At 39.7% G+C, this 19,679-nt stretch overlaps 1 protein-coding gene across 1 annotated transcript in view; it reads right to left on the reverse strand.

The window, feature by feature from the left end:
- samd10b (sterile alpha motif domain containing 10b) overlaps positions 1-19,679 on the reverse strand; it is a 56,465-nt gene that overhangs the window by 10,368 nt on the left and 26,418 nt on the right. The window contains exons 2-3 of the mRNA XM_007557650.2: positions 11,683-11,867; positions 3,095-3,263 (exon numbers count right to left, since the gene is read on the reverse strand). Coding sequence (XP_007557712.1) covers positions 3,095-3,263; positions 11,683-11,867 — 354 coding nt within the window. The remainder of the gene's footprint in view (positions 1-3,094; positions 3,264-11,682; positions 11,868-19,679) is intronic.

Raw genomic sequence — 19,679 nt, forward strand, 5'->3', positions numbered from 1 at the left:
TCCCTTAAGGGAAACAGCAGTGTGACACGCATCAGCTTTCACGACTGCTATACGGTGTGTTTATGCCTTTGTATGCTCATGCTGTTCAGAGGATGATTATTTGCTTGTCTTACTGTGTCAGAAAATTTGTATCTAATAACCAATTTTTGTGCAAAAAAAAAAAAAAAAACTCTTGAGAGCTAAACAAGACACGTTTTATTTTGTGCATGTTTTTCAAACTGAAATGAACTAGTTTCTGTGTGTATATACGCTCATTAACGTATTTGCCTCGCCTTCTCAAAAGCCCCGTCGTTTGTAGAGCTTGCCAACAGCGGTACCAGCATGTCCCAGAATACCCCCTGCCCTTGCGCTGTGAATAAGTGTGTACAAACGAGACAAAGCAGATGAATGGAGCTCAAATCAATTCCCTTCAGACAGACTTAATGCAGCTCCTAATAATTGCCTGCAGATAGGGAAAGTATGCCGTCAAAGGGAGAAAAGAGACACAAAAACAAAAGCCTTTTTTTAAAAATGGAGATCGCTTCCCTCAATTTGGCTCCAGACTAAATTGCTTATTAATGGTGTCTTTGGGCAAATGAGAAGCAATTCTACCTTGGCTAGGGCAATAATGACTCTTAAAGTGGTCTGAAAAGCAATCCAAAATGCAGAAAGGTAAAGACTTCCTTGCATAAAAGAGGAAAAGCAGTTTAAATCGTATGAACTCCTGTTTTTCCCGAAGCCAAACATTAAGTATTACATTTCTAAAATCTTTTAGAAATGTGTGCGTACCCACTAAGCAAGTAAAAAGAGTTTACGCATCAAATATATGTCATTATTACATTTTGTAGCAGTTCAGTGCTCCAAACCTCAACCTTTAGGCACCATTATGCCACACATGGGTACACATAGGTCGCAGTTTGATACATTTTCAGAATCCTTGAATCAGGGGACATACATACAAATATGTAAATTACTCTTTTTTATTTTTCTTATTTTGGTTTGAGGCAGCAATAAGCAAAGAATCCTTTTCAGTTTCAAAAATGTAATATGAGTATCTTCTAAAACTTTAAAAGTTTCAAGTACTTTTTAAAGTGAAGTACTCCAACCATGTTTTTAGTGAGCTATGTACTTACAGAGCTCACAGGAGACATGGTTGGAGTACTTTCAATATATAAAATATGAAGGCATAGGCAGTTCCTGGTTAGACGGATGATAAAATTATAAAACAATGAATAACAACTGAAGAAGAGTCTGCAAAGGCTAAGCTGATTTTTAGCCTTTGCAGACCCTAAAAATCAGTTCATAATGAGTTTCCCCTCCGCTGAATCAGAGCACTTAAATTAACAGTTGCACTTTTTAACATTTTTCAGAGCAGGATTATGCCACCGCTATTGAATACAGATTTATTTTGGCGCTTTTTAAAAAAAATAAATAAATAAAAAAATAAGAGGTAGCTACAAACAAGTCTGGCGGGTGCTTCAGGCTCAAATTAGTTTTTTAATGCAAAACTAACATGTGGTCTCCATCCCAATTCACACGGTTATTAATATGCATTTCCCTGCTCTGCCTTTTGGAAAAAGATAAGCAGAAAAGGAGATTGTATTCTACTTTGGTAGTCTATATACACATTAATACAGTTTAGTAATAGCTAAGGAATTAGTATATGATGGAAACTTTAAATGGCAGAATAATTAGCATGTATAGATATTAAGTAAATGCAGACTACATACATATATAATATAAACATTATGTACTGTGTGGTGGAACCAAGTTAAAATTACATAACAGACAGTCTGATAATCTAAGTCTTCACGAACAATGCCAGCATTGAAAGGTAATTTTCTAAGGTTTGTAGACACGGCAAGTTAACCGTTTTGATTTCTCTTTAAGTAACACACACACACACCACAAATGTAAATACAAACAACAAACTCCATTACTGTCCTCAGGCAGCTTTGTTCCACTGTAACCGTGCCCTAACAAAGAGACTGAAATAGATACATTTACTTTTGGGTCACTGGTCTAATGTGGTACAGAAAACAGAATCTAGCACGGAGCTGCTAATATCTTACACAAAAGTCATGCGGGTTTATGTAGAACACTTTTTTGTGTGCAATTGTGTCATGACGACTCCAAAAACAAGAACTCATTTGGCAATTTAGCAAAAGAAAATAATAATAACATTAAGTAAACTGGCATCACAGAGCACATGAGATCTGAGCCGTTTTCCTTGCCTCTTTTTCGACAAATTCTATAAACTGTATCCATGTCGGTGCAGTTTTGTCGAGCTTGTTAACCCTAAAGCAAATGTGTACATACAGCATGTGGCTCCTCAAAAGCCTACATGCAAATGTAGTTTGAGTGGTGAATGACCCTACGGCACCATTCAGCAATCTGTTCTCTGTGCAGCCATGAAATACTATTTGGCCTCTCAAGGTTTGGAAGAAATGTGTGCAAGTCTTGGATCTGGATCTGGTGGCAGTATGTTTTTAAATGTAGAGGTGCCTGCATGTGCTTTTGTAGGGTTTTTTTTTTACTTTGTAACAAATACACTCTTATTATTACTCTGTTTTCTTTCTGCAGCTTTGCCCATCTTCACCTAATATAGAGACTTTATCCTTTAAGTCACCTCACAATGAAGACTTTAAATCTCAGTTGCAGATTTTTGAGTTTAAATCCCCTTCAAGCTGAAAAACTATGTTGTGGGATAAAAAAAAAGACCCATGTGACACCTATTAGCATTTTAATGCATTCATTTAATGTGCCTTAATAGAAAAATACATCTAAACTGTGTATTAAAAAAAACCTCTAAAGGTCATGGAATAATTTCTAAGATAGTTTACTCTGAGGAACACTCAGAAGTAATATTCTCATAGAAATACAAATACCCACTGGTAAAAGCGGTACACCAATTTGAAACATTTCTAGGCTTATCATAATACTATAATTTCAAACTCGATACAATACTAAGAAAAATACTTAATATTCAATAATATTTTGATACTGCACATTTTTTGTACAGTCGTACAAAAAAGTACAAACGATCACAGTTACTTCATGTCATTTAATGCGTTGCAAAGACGGCGTGCTTGCATCTTTCTGCCATGTGTTGCACCTGTGATAGCGTGATGGGAGAAGGCCTCTACGTAGGTCAGGTAGTTGTGAGGACAGTGTTTCTTCAGCCACTTGCAGACATCCTGCTGAGTCCACAGCACCACAGGTTTGGACAGACAGGACAGCGTAGGACTGGTGTGATAGACGGTGAAGGCTTCACCCGGATGCAGCTGAAACACAAAACAGCAACTGAGTATGTTTGTATCTCAGTCTTCATACGAGATTTGAAACACAGCTCTGTTTTCCCAGTTAAACTGCACATGCAGTAACTGATGTAGCTCATTTCACCATGCAGGATTGTCACATCATGCTGAAATAAGATGAAGGGATGCATTCAAATACCACAATTTTAAAGAAAACTACTCCCAGTAGTGTAAACCAGAGACAGGAAAATAGTAATAGGAAAACAGTCATCTAATTGCCAACAAATTGCAATATTGACTGACACTTTTCCTTAACTCTACCAAACCAAAAATGTTTTTTCTGATTTATTCTGCTTGTATAATCTTAAAGAAATTGGTATAATTTGCTTTATACAGAACAAATTTAATCAACACAATTAGCTCCCATGCAGCTTGATTCATTAGTGAGATTAAGGTTTGAAAGCTTGTGGGCATAAACAGGCAAACAGATGTTGAATTAAATTTGAATTAGCGTCTTATGTTCACCTCACAACCCCTGATTAAGAGGGACGCTGTATTAAAAAAATACTAAAACATAAACTGCTCACGGTGTTTCTTCTAAGATTTTTATCTAACAGTTTCACTTTCATTTGTCTTTTTGCATTTCTTGTTTTCCGCTCACTAACCGACACGGGCTTGAAGCCAACGCAGGCCCTTCCTTTGCACGAGTCGATTGCAGGAAATTAATTTGGATATTACAAAGTGACAACCGGTTCAGAAGGCCAGAAAACACAACGATCACCCTGTCCCCTCAGTTCTCATTAGAAGTTACTTACTCTCATAGCTAATCCATTCAATTATGTTCTGGCTGAGTTGACTCTAAAACAAAGACTTTGGCTTATTTTCAGCGGAAAAGCACTGAACGGCTGCCAAATGTTGCGCTCGATAGCTGACTGCGTTTAATGAGATTAAGTATGCTGAAATGTCATATGCACAAATGTAACACAGACACACTTTCACTGAGAACAGAATGGTCAGCTTGCAGAAAAGCTGCACATCTCAATTTGGCTCCCATGCAGCAAGCGCTGTATATTTGTACATGCAGCTTCAATTACCTTCCCTTTTAATAAGCTATCGAATCTTAAGGGCTGGTCAACCAAGTGTGATCTGCTTTATTGGACTTAATTGAAAACATCTGCATTTCCCCTCTCCAGTGTGCCTGTTTTCCAATTACACACATATTTCTGAGCAAGTCGGCGTCAGAAAATGTACAGCTGAGCCCAGTCATTAGCTGGGATCGAATTCGAGAAGACGTGGGACTGGTTACTCCTCTGGATGATTAAATAAGATAAACAGAGGATAATTATTGCTTATACAACAGGAAACCAGACAGTTTTATCATTTTGACATTGCAAATGAGTAAAATTAACCAAATAACTTAACCCAGTGTGGAACAGTTTTATTCTCTCAGCCTTTCTAGAAAAGTTTAAGCTGTCACCCAAAACCATGTTATTATATGGATTAAGAATGTTCATAATGGCAGACGTAATAAAGTACATAGGTTTACGTTTGTTTCAGATTTACGTGTACATTTATAATCAAAATGTAGCAAATGGCATTCAGTGAAACAGACAGAAAAGGTGAGCGCATATAAAATAGGACAGAAAAGGGAGGGAATGCTGTGAGCTGAAGAGTTAGCTATACTCTGAGTGTGAATAATGGCCTTCATCATCAAGAAGCCAGACAAGAGGGAAATGGAATAATAGTTCCCAATCATCCCTCTGTCTCTCTCTTTTTTCCATCCCTCACTCTTCTCGCTCCATTTGTTGGCCATCCATCAGACTGCATCTCCTCTGGCCAGCTCTGTCTCGTCTCTGCTCACCCTTTGCTACCTCCCAGCTCCTCCTGAGACCTACTTCTGTCCAGCTGGAGGAGGTCCCTCATTTGTTACATATAGAAGAACGACGGAAAGGATAGGGGGCCCGGCAGAGGCTGCATCTGCTGAGGCGGTCTATAAAATGTTGATGATATGGACTGGGAAGAAAAAGGGGGGGAAAAAAAGCTGGCAGTCGCAGAAAAATGTGAATCTGTCTGGAGAAAGACAAACTCTTATATGACAGGTTCTTATTCTGTTTTTTTAATGTAACACTTGGTAACTAAGTTTATTTATATAACGCCAATTCACAACAAATGTCTCAAGACATTATGCAAAAAAAGATAAATAAATGAATAAAAAAAATACAGCTTATGCACAGAAATAATCAATGAAACTTTATCAGACCAGGTATCAGAGATATTTTATTTCAAGCACGCTTTGTACAGCTAACGAAGCTCCTGATTGGTTGTAATAAGGTGTTAAATAACTGGAGACAATAACAGTAATTAAAGTGTTGTTCTGCTGAAAATGAACCTCTGCCACGATTTCTTCTCGTACCGCCCTCCATCTATCTTCCTATCAACTCTGTAATGAAGAGTGCATCCCGACAGCATAATGCTGCCAGCACCACTTTCATTATAAAGATAAAGCAATATTATTTTTACAGAAATATATAGACTGTGATGTCTGATTTCCTTCTCTGACTATAGCACCTTCCTCTAAGTGTTTACTGTGTCCTCTATATGGCTTGAGGGAAACTATAAATAGGATTTCTTATGGATTTCTTTTTACAAAAGCTTTCCTCTCGACACTCTTCCATAAAGGCCACATATATGGATCTCTCAGCACCCACAGCTGACAGATCCTCCCGCCTGAGTTGTGGATTTCTGTATTTCCTCCATCATGGGCCTTTCATCTGATCTCCTCGCTCCAGAAAATTCCCCCAAAACTACATTGGCGTTTGAAGTTGTAACATGAGGAAAATGTGAAATAGTTGAAAAGGTCTGACTGCATTTTTTTTTTTAATAGGTACAGTATTACTCAAAGAATTACGAATGAATTCCAGAAAGGAGAAAGTGTCAAGCTTTCAAAGTAGGAGTTGGTTGATGTAGGCTAAAAACAAACATGGTTAGATCATTTGAAACTATTTTGCAGCCCTCCAATAAATTCTGGATAAAAAATATGCAGGTTTATATATCAGTATTTCAGAGTATTTTTTTGTGCATTTCCACCCATCCATCCCAAACTCTGACTTTCTCAGTACTCTCCCATTGATCATTCTGTTTGTGTACTGAAACAGCATTTTTTGCCATTCACTGCTCCTTTTGATCTATCATGTCCCATATCCTCCTCCACTCAGTTCACATAAATCTCAGGCTGCTCCGCCTGACACTCTCACTCCACATCTTTTTTTTTTTTTCCTTTTCCATCTTCTCGTCTGTTCGGTCTGTGCATTACCTTGACTTCTGTGAGCTTTGTCCTCCCTTAGTAATTTTGTGTGCGCGCGTGTGTGTGTGTGTTTGCAGTGTCTTCGTGTGTAGTTAATTAGGGATTAGCTGGAAGTCAAGAGAGCGTGGAGAATCTGCTAAATTCATTCTTTGCAACCGATAACACACCTCTTCCGATGGCTGTCTGTTAGACCCTGCGTGAGACTGACGATTGATCTAATGCTAATCAGCAGTAAAAATTCTACTGTACAAGGATGAATAGATTGATTTTTTTGTGGTATGCATATCATGTACTGCCTTCTTACTTTCTCTCTCGGCTGTAAATCTTCTCCGGGTGCCACTTCATTCCTCAGCAGGATACTAAACACTCCTCCTCTATCATCCCTGCAATCTGCTGTCTGACCAAACAACTCCTTCCCTTTCCCCAATCTTTGGTGCCCATCGAACTCTTGCTCTGCTGTCATTATAGAGTTGGATCTGCAATCTGTCTCTCTGATCCCAAAGACCCTGGCAGATCATGACATATGATCCGACATATCTCCTTCATCCTCCTTCCTCCCTCGTCCCTCTCTGCACAGAAACTTTCCTCGGCTCCCCTTTTCTTGGCAGCGTCGATTCCACCGTTTAGCACCCCGTTACTTCGCCCTGCTCAGTCCAGTCTCATGCCTTTGCTTAAGTGTGTCATGGTGATTCTGTAAATGCTCCAGTGGCTTTTTGTCAAGTGTCTACTTGACTGTTCTTGTGTAAGTAACTTTGTGGAAGTGTGTGAACCGTCAACCTCGGCCAGCTTTTGTGCAGCTCTGTTTTCGCCTGTCCCCGGGACTCTGAGTGTTTAAAAAGGTTTGCACTCATGCAAATATGAGCAGCCTCTCAGTGGGTGGACAAAGAGCCAGATGGGATTTTCGCAAAGCTCTCTATTTAGCATGAGTCAAACATGTGTCTTGAAGAGTGCAACACATCACTGAGTGCCAGGACAAGGACAATATAGGCTCAAGCTTTTCTGGCTCTTTGCCCAGCAGCTCTTATTTTCTTTGTGTGTGTGTGTGTGTCTGTCTGTTTTCTGCACTTCATCATCGCGGTTTTAAACAACCGAGGTGATCATTAGCTTCACAGAACTCGTCAGCCAGTCGACCACGAGGTTCCCTGCAGGTGGCTGTGTGATTTCCATGATTTTGTGACTCCATATGCAGACAAAATAATACAATACAAAGCTCTTTGATGCAAATGCAGTAACTAAGTGACGGAATTTGTTATCATCAGTGGGATGTTTGCAATTACGTCAAAGGAAACACAGATGGCGGAAACTATTAAAGTCTGTGACTTAGCTGGGCTTCGACAGACCAAGACAGAGCCAGACCTTCGGCAGGTAACAGGTAGACTGAATGGAGAGTCAGGAAGATGCTTTGTTTTATCCCACTGAGACTTTAATCTCTGTCTGTCATGTCATAAGGGCAGCTGCAGTGGACGGCGCTGCAGAAAAAAAACCTGTCAACAACTGGGAGCATAAGAAGAAATTTAGAAATAGTATGTTCCCATTTTAAATTTTAACTGCAAAGTTTGGCTTTCGCAAGTCGATTCCAACCATTTTGCAAAAATGTTTTTTTCTCTACTTATACTGAACCGTGCAAATGCTTGTAAAAAAAAAATTGAAGGGCTTTCAGACTTTACCTAGCTCCAAAACTAAACAAGAGAAAATGCTCCTCAAAAGCATGTGCTTCCATGTCACTAGAAAGAACAGAAATGGTGCGTATAAACCAGCCATAATAATATAAACCACTCACATTCTGAGAAATGGCCCTCTGCCAAGAGAGAAGCAGCATAAACACCATCACTTAAAGGTAAAATACTAAATATAAAAAAAATCCCCACAAACATTGTAAATATTTATACGGAAAAAATTTAGAACTGTGGTGAGAATACAGTAGACTAGAGATAATACAGACAAGAGTTGACTAAAAGATGTCATCTCTAATAATAATAAAAAAAAGGACTGCAAATTACATGCATGTGTGTTTTCTCCATTAATTCAATTCTTTGTGTCAGTGTCAGCTCAAAAGGTCAGCCACGGCACTCGGTAATGAGAAGGGAAAAAATAATCACAGAGCAGTCTTTCTTATTCGCCCACCAAGGCAAAGCAAATTAGCGCACGAAGAAGGAGCTTTGCTTCCTGTAACAAGCTCAGTCCTGCTTCAGAGAAAAGGAGACTTCTTAAATTGTGTCTTTGTTATTCCACCTAGTCCCCGGTCTCATCTAAACGTTCACCCACAAGCTGTGTGGCAGACAGCAAAATGAGCCACGCGCAGAAAACCCTCCCTTAGCCCCCATCTGGTTATCCAAACAGCAGCCAAGGCACGGTCGGCACAGAAGGTGCACCGATGAGACAGTAGCTCATTATTTGGAAAAAAAATAATAATTCAGCTAGCAGAGAGGTCGGTGTATTGGTTCACATCCAGCAACCAAAAACACAGTTAAACTCAGTTAAAGAGAATAATAAATAATTTTGTTACTGGATGGTCTGGATAATTGTAATTTGTTTAGCTTACACCTTTGTCCTATTTCTTCTAAATCACCGAAAACAGGATATATGGTTGTTAGTGACCGTATGTGTCGCTACACTCTATTTGAACCAGTGACACTTAGAGGCTGTGGACATCTTTGATACTAACAATCATGTTTGTGCATGGATAAACACCACCACCATCACCACCTCTCCTTCCTCGCCCATCATTATCTTTCATCACCCCCTGCCTGGGAGTTTGCACAGCGATGCATAACGTGCTTTATCAGCTTTGTTAAGCACATAAGAAGGATTCCCCAGGTCCTACCTTACATCCAGAAACTGAGCCGTGTTTTACTTAAACGGCTCCCTCATTAAGGCCTGTGTGTGCCCAGCCAGTTTAATGGAGAATAATCTAATCATCCGTCCTGAGAGGACCGCATGCACACACAAGCAGTTAACACAATACACGCGCGCGCACACTTGCACCCCAATAAACACGCGTTTCTTATCATTACAGCTATATGAGCGGAGACCGTGGTGTTTTGAAAATGCGCAGACGCACCTCGTGGAGCTGGACTCCACTCTCATTTGTTAAATAATGCAAAAAGAAGCTTGTCGCCACAAGGAAGTGATAAGCTTTAGTTCTCATGGTATAAAGGAGCTTTAATTATCCAAGCTTTGTGTAATCACACGGAAACAGCTCTTCACTCGTCTCTTATTAAGCCTTTTACAGATGTTGCAGCTAAGAGGACTCTCTTTTATGAATTATTAAACAAACCGAGTACAGTGTGCATGTTTTGCAGCCTCTGAATAACAAACTTTCTCAAAAAGCGGTCGGAAAAACGAAAGAAAGGACATCCACGGGGCTATCTGCTCTCTGTCATTTGAATATTTAAATGGAAAAGAGGGAGTTGATTCACATGCCGCTTTAGGTCCGACGCATTCAATCCGCTCTAATATAGTCATTTTTCATTTTGATTCACTTCTCATTTGCTTTGGAAGGAATTAAAGTTTCAATAAAGCAGTGTTTCCAACTAAATGGTGCGAGAGGCTCCCTGCATGGAATCGCTACGATGATAAGCCACTAAATATTCCTCACATGCCTGACGGCACTCAAATGAGTTTTATATCTGGTGTTTAAACTCATTGCTTTCAAATCCCTGGTGAGAAACATTTATCTGTAAAATAAAGAAATATTTCAGACATATTTAACATTAAACATCATCTCTTGCTTTCTGACTCACTTAGACCGCACAAGCACCATTACATCAGCACTTGTGCGACTGTTACATAACCCGTTCTTCTCTGGTGGTTCTCCCACTGCAAAATCAACCAAGATCAGGGAGCAATATGTACAAGCTGGTAGCTGTTAAGCGTTCTGGCAAGGTTGAGATTTGATCTGGGGACGTGCGCGTCTGATACTGAACATTTTGGCTCATCTCCAATGACATCTCACAAGTAGATCTCTCAATTTGGTTTGAAACTGAACTAATAAGAAAATGTACTACATAAGGCTCCAGGTAGGACTTCAGAATCACTTTCAATTGGTTAATAATTCTTAAAACTTGCAAAAGATAACAAAATCTAAGTCCTTAAATTCCACTTATTTTGGTGATTTTCTGTTTCCTATAAGTACGGCTAAATTCACACAACAGGAAAATGCAACGAAAATATGATTTTTTTTTTTTTTATGCCGATGATCCAAACCCGACTTTTTCATGATAGTCTGAACGGCCCAGTTCCAATCGCTTCACCCCCCCAAAGATGTGATTTATTCCACTTTTACATGTGGTACTAAATCAGATACGATATCTGAGAGTTTTCGGCGCATCAGTCAGAACGTTCATATCACATTTTGTCCAACTTTTATGTCATGGACATGAAACGTATCATAATTTTTGACCAGAAGAAGACAGATGGGATAAAACCGGATATAAACAATGACTGAAGTAAGCAATGCAGATGCTTCTTTTGCACTATTATGATCTTGTGGCTGTACTGGTGTGCCACAACTTTAACATTTATTCACAATCTTGTGAAAATAAGCTAAATTTGTAATTTTATGCTTTTAAGTTGGTGTTAGGCTTCCTGCTCAGCACTTTCTCTCACCTGGTTTCCACGCCACTAACAACACTTTCACAGTATTTATGATCACCGTTTTGTCTCACTGCTGGTTTCTTCTGTTGCGCTTACTTGAGTTCCTTTAGGTTCCTTTCAGTTTACTACTAATAAAATCTGTCCGTAATCACTTCGGTCTAATATGCATTTAGGTCCTACCAAAGCCACACATCAATACCCAGATATTCGGAAGTTTATCTCTGATCTGTGGTGCTAAAAGCCAAGGAGACTGCTTGGCATTTTCATTGAGAGAAAATGTTTTGTTTCTGATATTTAAATCGGAAATTACTGCATTGACTGTAGGACACTGGAGTGGGACATGGAAGTGGATGCGAGCAGTGGGGTGTAAGAAGAAAAAAGATGGTTGAGAATGCCAAACATATTTCTGATAAGGGATAATCTTAAAGAGCACTTGATTGCCGAAATATGTTTGACCTCATTTTGCGAGCAAAACCGCCACTTGGGGTTAGTTTCATGGACCGGATGCACTCGGCTTCTGCTCTGTTTGTGCAGAAATGCTTCTACCTGGATGCCCTCTGTGCCCGGCTGCTGCAGTAATTTGACGGTGCGCGTGTGCGCTGTCTTCTGGCCGCGGCCGTCGTGCCAGGTCAGGTTGCTGCCTCCGGCCCGACGCGGCAGCTGGTAGCTCAGCTCCTCAGCAGACACCGTGTGCTCCAGGGAGGCACGGCAAAAACTGAAGCTGGACGCCGCTGGTCAGGAGAGAAAGGGAGAATTTTAGCCAATCAGCATTTTTCTACCTTTGCTCACATAAAATCTTTACAACAAGTGATATTGACATTTACTCTAATTGTATGCACACTGCTTACCAACTCTAGATTCGCTGTAAACAGACAGACGGCTGATGCAATGATGATTCTGGGAGATTGAGCTACTTCACTGTGATTTCTAATTATGCTGAGTGCATATTCAAAGAGGGAGCACATCATTTCTGGAAAAGTAACTCTCTTACCAGACTGGTTCCTGTTTATATAACCCCTACATCATGAATATATGGGATGTGTGTCACTCATCTTGCCCTCCACACTTCCTCTTCTCTGTCCTTCATTCACCCTGCTCTCTCAGGAATGTTGGATGGATGGACCGACATGTTGGCTGTGACACGGCGAAGCAGACAACTTGTCAGCTTAGGGTCAAAGTGCAGTTCAGCGAACGCCATGAGGCATTTGATGCACTTTGAATCAAATCTGACCTGTGGTTTGTCATCTCTAGCAGAGCTATTATCCAATAGTGAAATGGAGTCATTGGGCTTTTCTTCCCCTATGGGATAATTTAATGCAATGTAATGTGAATTAAAGAGGAGGAGAAACATTACCTCAAGATCTTTGGGAATCTATTTAAAAGTGTTAAATCACAAGCGAGTTGCTGTTAGGCCCAAAACTCATTTGTCAAGAGAACCAAAGACAGTGAATAGTAATAACATCTAGCATGAGTTGCAGTGTTATTTCATGCCTGGATGGATTGGCAAGAAGCCCATTTATTAGGGGTTAATAGCAACCCGACTGTGCCACAGACAGCCAGTATCTGGTAAATCACTTATACGTGGCTGCATTGTTCAATAAAAAAGGCTCCATGGAGCAGAAATGAATAAAAATAATCAGTGGTTAATACAGATACAGAAATAAAAAGTAAATATTTGAGTACATGTAAAAGAGCAAAGTGTGTTTATCAAATAGCCAAACAACCACATCATCTCAAAGAATGAAACAAATAAATCACAAACACCTGTTCTAGGTTCTCTAAAGCAGATATTTAATTTTAAAACAGTGTTTAGACACAACTAGACCCTTAGAAAGGCCTGTCTTTCTAAAGCAAGAAGGCATTACTCTATATGTATAAAAATGGTAAATTAAATTAATTTATATCAAAAGCTTTTCCAGCCATAGCGACCGCTTACAGCTCTTCACCCTAGAGCCACATTCACCTAATCACACTCATTCCTACATGAACAACAAAAGCGCCTTGTCCAATGGGACTGCACATTGACATGTGACAGGGGGAAGCCGAAATCACACACACAACTTTCAAATCTTCCTACTGAGCCACAGTCGCCCCCACAGTAGAATAACGCCATGTCTTCCAGAACTGCACAGCGCCACTGTCTGCCGTTATGAACGAGGAGTGGATTGTGTTCTTGACAAAAAAAACCCCCCACAAACTAAAGATTCTATGTACGAAGCTGAACAGCTCGTACATAGAGCTGCCTTTGATGGGTCTCGTCACCCATCAAAGGCAGTCACTACTGGAAATATATTTTGTGTCAAAGGATTATATAGCACAGGAGACTTGGCTTCCAAACAAGGAACAACACAACAGCGAGGGATAGGACATAACACAGTTCATGCCACGGTGACAACTCTAGTAGCAAGTCAGCAGAGATTTTATAGAAAGACTCCATCCGTCCATCCATAGGGGAATCCCAAGGCTTTTCCTGATCAGCTGAGAAACCTAGTCCATCCTGCATTTTTCTGTTTCTCTTTTTTTTATATATATCATTGTCTGAGCCAGGAAAAGGCTCAGACAACAATGAATTTGATGGCAGCTTCTGTCTGAATGGATATCAGTATTTTTACTTTGCTTCCAGCTAGCAGTGCAACATTAGCTCCTGGATCCTTTTTTGGGGGGAAAATTTCATGTTTTCGACACAAAGACCTAACTGAAGGCTAAGTTGCAGTTAATCTGCAGTTGGGCTTAAAATGTGTTGCATGATGTGATGTAAATGTAAGAATATAAATAGACGCGAGTGTCGGTGCCTGCTTGAATCAAAGAAAAGAAAAAACAAAAATGCTGGTCAGAGCCAGAGCTGATATTTGAACAACTGCATTACTTCTTAGAAGAATTTAACGTTTCAGAATTCATCAGTTATTTGTCACTGTAGCAAACCACAGAGCGATTTTAAATCACTTTGTTAGGTGAAAGGCTGCTACGTTTTTATTGCTCTCATGGCATTTTTAATGATTTGCTCCCTATAAAAGAAAAAAAATCACATAAATTGTACCTTCTGAACTCACTTTTGAGCTGGAGACACTGGAAACTAGTTTTTTTTTTGTTCTATGTGGCACATTGTGTTTTGGTTTGAGGCCCAAGTTCATATTCTCACAGAAATATTATTACTTTTCACCAACTTTCAGATCAGTTCTGCGCTGTCTTCTGCATGCTGTCTTTAACACTCCTTTTCGCATAGATTTCTCGATTACAGGCCTGAAAATTGGAATGAATAAAACGAATGTGAGCTGCAAGCCTGAACAGAATTGAAATGGATAAGTGTTGTAAAAACAACGATATACGACATTTTGACTGCACTGCAGCTGGTTGAGAAAATGCAGGAGATGATTTCAGTTTATTACGAGTCTGCAAGTACAAGTAACTGCAGACTCACAGCATATTCAAAGCGGTATCCAATTCTTTTGTGTTAATTGAACTTCCCTTTCAAATCTTGTCAGCTCATGTGAATATGGTTATTGAGACAAAGAGATTTGCTGATTATAGAACTAAAAGTGGAACAAGGCGTAACAAATGTCATTTTCATTTCTTTCTGATGTAAAAAAGAAAAATCTTTATAAGAGAACAATGTAAGAGAACGCTTTCAGGAGAGCAGGGGAAACTTAATTTCATTTTCCTCAGTGCATTTTTCTCTCTCAACAAGAATGAGAGTTAAATTTAAGACTCTTCTGGACTTCATATAAACAAAAAGAAGGTGTCCTGGTTAAAATAAGCTCAGAAATTCAAAAAAATCCATTGATCGTCAATTTCTGATTATTCTAGCAGGATCGCAGGGAGGCTGGTGTCTATTTCCAGCGGTCATTGGGCAAGAGTACACCAAGTCACCAGTCCATCGCAGGACAACACATGCACACACACACACACACACCTACATAAGGACCATTTAGAGGGATTAATTAACATTCTTGTTTTTGGACTGCAGGGGAAAACTGGAGTCACTGGACAGAACCCACACATTCACATGCAAACTTTATGGAGAAATTCACAGGATTTTCTTGTTACAAAGAAACAGTCCAGCCCACTGTAAAACACACAGGAAACTATGAAAAGGTCTGTGTTTTACGACCATTCCACCCAGGAAAGAAAAGCTTCAAACTAATATCATTAATGCCATTGACTGCTGAATATACATTTATAACCATGCAAGATGGCTGTATTTGAAGACAGAACTGCTAAAAACACATATAGAAATGTAACTTCATCCATAAAGGGAAAAACAAATCTTCTGATTTTACTTCACAATTTAACAGCAGAGCACTGAAACTTGTTGGAAGACAGTTGATTTTTGAGGAGAAGCACCTGGCTGCAGCTGAGAGGAGTGAAGACAAAAACACGTTTTCTTAGCGTACAAGGCCGCTCGAGTGAACAACGATGAATACCGAGTTCCCATACCTGTGATGCAGGAAGGAACAAGGGGGAAGAAAGGGAATATGAAAAAGAAAAATCCCTGTCAGGAATCAGTGAAGTGTAACCTTGTCCAGCCTATCTCCCTCCATTTATTTCTTACTCTGCAGAGATGTGCATCATTCCTGACTTCCTTTTTCTGCATGGTTCAGCCTCGCTGTCTTACGCGGTGCACTCCTTTTTTCATTATCTTATATTTTTTCTTCCCCTTCTTGTAATCTTTTTGCATTTCTCTGTCTTTTTTATTGTCGTCACGTCCTTGGGGTCGTCGGGATCAACCAGGCCCCAACTCATATATAATTACTGCCAGTCAGCCTAACGGCGGGAGACAGGAGGAAGGAACACGGAAAACTAAGCGCCTTAAAACCCTAAAGACCTGCCAATCTATCAGAAAGAGACAAGAGGAAGCAGAGAAGCGGGAGCGAGACTGACAAGAAGGAGAAGGAGGGAGTTGAGCTTAAATTAGTCCTGGATTCCTGTAAACCAACCTTGACTGTATCAAGGTAAAAAGATCTCGGGAGGATGAGACGTTGATGTTACAAGCCAAAACTTTGCTGCCAATAAACAATGATTCCGCACTTAATAGACATAACCTTTAAAATGAAGAATTGCTGGATTATGACCGCTCTCATCTATTGGAATCTAAATCTCTCCACAGTGCTGGACTCCCTCTCCTAAAGCGGTCATAAAAATGAAGGCAAAGCACTCATTCTGCAGACTTTAATGGACTTAGTTGGCTTAACCTTCTGGCACAAGATACCAAACAGAATTTAAGATCAGCCAAAGATAATTAAATATCCACACAGCCAAACTAATGTCCCCTTTGAAGCGGCAAGGCAGCGAGACCGCAAGCTTTAAGAAAATGGGGCTGACGTTTATTTAGGTTCTGCTAAATTTCGTTATGTCTTTGTGATTTCAATCAGACTCGGGTGTTATCTCTCACCTTTCCTCGTCTGCCAGAACGTGCGCACGATGAGCCTGGACAGCTGCCAAGTCCCCACTGTCCTATTTGTCACCATCTAGTGTTGTATTATCTCTCAGTGCCCTTGTGAGTGACTTTTATCACCTCCCCCCAAGAGAGGGGGCGGTAGGACGAGGGATGATGGAGAGTGTGCGGTGGGAGTCAGAATGTAATGTTTTAATAAAAAAGAAAACTATACTAGTAAAGAGAGGATTCATTTTAACTGTGTACAATTAAATCGCTGTGCTTAGATAAAAAAAAGGTAAAAAAAGAGGACTGTTCAGACTTCCTTTCATAATAATTTTATGCAGTGTTTTTTATTGAAATTCTCAGTATATCATGAAAAACGCAGTTGGCTTCCAATCTGATAGCAAGATAAAGGAACATTTCACATTTTTTTGGCAGTGGAGCTGATTTAGATCAAGATTGTAAAATTTTATGATATGAGAATATTACATATCAGATTCTTGAAAGCATGGTTTTTGTCTGTAAAATCGCTTTTGTTTGTTATAGTTTTGTTGAATTTAAACCAGACCCAGGTTAAGAACCACAGGTATAGTTTAACACTCCAGCAGTAAGAGACGGGGTCATTTAGACTCCAGGAGTTTTCTGCTCTATGCGGTGCGGTCGCAGTGACTCCATGCGCGTTTTTATGAGATTTTTTTGTGTGTGTGTGTGTTTGTGTGTGTGTGGTTTCGGAAAGTGATAGTCTGACGGGACAACCGCCCGCTTCTCCGCTTTCCCGCTTCCCTGCTGTCCGACCCTGATCTTTGCTGCACACCTCCTGAGTGTCGTGCTAAGACCACAGCAATGTTAAAATCCTGATCTACAAGGGTCAGGTGTACTGGGGGTGTCCAACTTCAGTCCTGGAGAGTTGTTGTCCTTCATATTTCAGATGTGACTGTTCCAACAAGCCACAAGTAATGTCTGAATTACTTCCTCAGAATATCAAGTTCTGCAGAAGCCTGGTTTATTTGATTAAAGTGCATTGAACCTGGAACACTGCAAGACACCGGCTCTTTAGGAATGGAGTTGGACATCCCTTGGCTGGAGACCAAAAAAAAAAAAAGCACTGAAATTTCCATCTTATGATTTTTTAATGGATTTGCATTTATCTGTGAGTTCTCTGTCAATAACCCAGCACTTTCATTAGATTATTTTTTTTTCATTTAATGAAATAAGGATTTAGGTCTAGAAACCCAAACACTTTTTTGCTGTCGTCAATTTTCTTTAATGCATATTTGTGATGTCTTGGAATCAGGTATAAAACATTTATCAGAATGTTTCAAGACATTCCAAGGTTTTAAAAAGCTATAGTTTCAAAACCATTAAAATGCTACACCATATTGTTGTTACAGTTTAACAGCCCTGGCTACATGAAGGCCACTACACAGACTCTCACCAGCAAGGACAAACTTGTCTGCCTACAGACTTTTCTTGTATTGAAGAACAGTGTTTTTAAAACACTCACTGCCATGGTGTCCAAACTAAAGGAGTGTCACTCTTTTCTCATTAAATCAATACTTTTTAAAACTTCGGTTGTAAAGGTTTGAGTGACATGTCTGTTACGCAGTTGGACTGCTATCCCTGAGCAGATAGCCCGACTTATTTACTAGACATTTAATAAACATTTTAAAAACCACAATGTTAGCAGGTCTGTATTCCAAATTTAATTTTAAAATGTAAAAGTAAAAAAAGATATTATTTTTTAAATGTATAAGTTAATATAACAATTAATTAATGTAGCAAGTAGGATTTTTATGACTATACGTGTTAAATAACTAATTTTAGAAGCAATATGAATGACTACTGATTTTTGGTTTTAAATAGAAACTATTAGATAATGTTAAAGACTTCATTTTAGACATTTTGTACAAATACTGTGAAAATGTGTTTTGTTTTGTTTTTTTACTCAATGTTATTAAACCATGTGAATTCAAATCTCATGCTGGCCTTTGTCCACTAAGGAAGAGATTCAACCATATTCCATACTTTTCCACACTTTCAAAGACTGCATAGGATCCCTGGGAGTTGGAACAAGAAGTGCCAAAAACCAAGGGCAAAGGGTCACAGAAAGCTTTACATGAGCGTACAGAGGGTAGGAAGGTCAAAGCGACTCAGCCCAGTGAAGTGTAACCTCATATCACCTCCTCTTGACTGAACAACCTATCTGCTGTGCAGGAAGGATAGCCAAATCTCAGAGGTATTCCCTTTTGCAAAGGTAATTAAGCTGTTAGGTACGGCACCCTGGAAGGTCGTTTCGAGCCAAATCCCAGAGTAGATTAACATGGCATCATCCAGCATTACTCATTTGACTCCAAAGAGTGTCTAAAGCAGTCTATTTTTGCTGTGTAGGCTCTTCTGCAGAAGCCTGATTCCTTTTTCTTCGATAACTCAGGCATCAACCTAGCAGTTCACATTAACTTTACCCTCTTGCATTGAGAGGAAGGCAGTTGGTCTATCCACCATACTTTGGGCAACATGTAGAGGATACCATGGTGCATTTCAGCTGCTTGATATTGGTATTTACTTGCTCCAACACTTTGCATTCAACCCAGTAAAAAAAAAAAAAAGCATTCTATTTGCAGCATAAGTAATACATAAATGTGTGCAGTCACCCTGTAATCTTCCAGTGTGAAACATCATAATGCAGTCCTTTAAATGCTTGTGTAACACATTGCGCTTGGTGTCCCAACTACTGCTTTGAGCACACTAATATTTCTGCATGCTGCTGGTAAAGTAAGTGGACCTTTCAACACTCCTAGTCCACGAGAACCCAGTTTGAACCCAATGAATAAACCTTGAAATTACTCTTCTTGAATAAGCAAGAAGACCGGGATGTGTTTAGAGCTTTGAATATACTCAAGAACCCCGTGATAGCTCACATTATGCACTGCAGCCCATTATCCACTCTGACAGGGAGCGTTCGCCGAGGATGGGGCTAAGGTTTACCTTTCACTAACTATCAGTGTCACGAAAGCAAGTAAATAATTGGATGATAGTAAACAAGCACAGATTCAACTCTCATCGTGGCACAGCATGCACACACGCAAGCTAAATTCCCTCATACCACCAAGAATGAAGGTCAGCACTGCCGTACACGCGTTACTGTGAGTCACATGCCAAGTCGCACAGT

Source organism: Poecilia formosa, unplaced genomic scaffold (assembly GCF_000485575.1).
Source record: "Poecilia formosa unplaced genomic scaffold, Poecilia_formosa-5.1.2 Scaffold90, whole genome shotgun sequence".
In the NCBI taxonomy this organism is placed as follows: Eukaryota; Metazoa; Chordata; class Actinopteri; order Cyprinodontiformes; family Poeciliidae; genus Poecilia; species Poecilia formosa.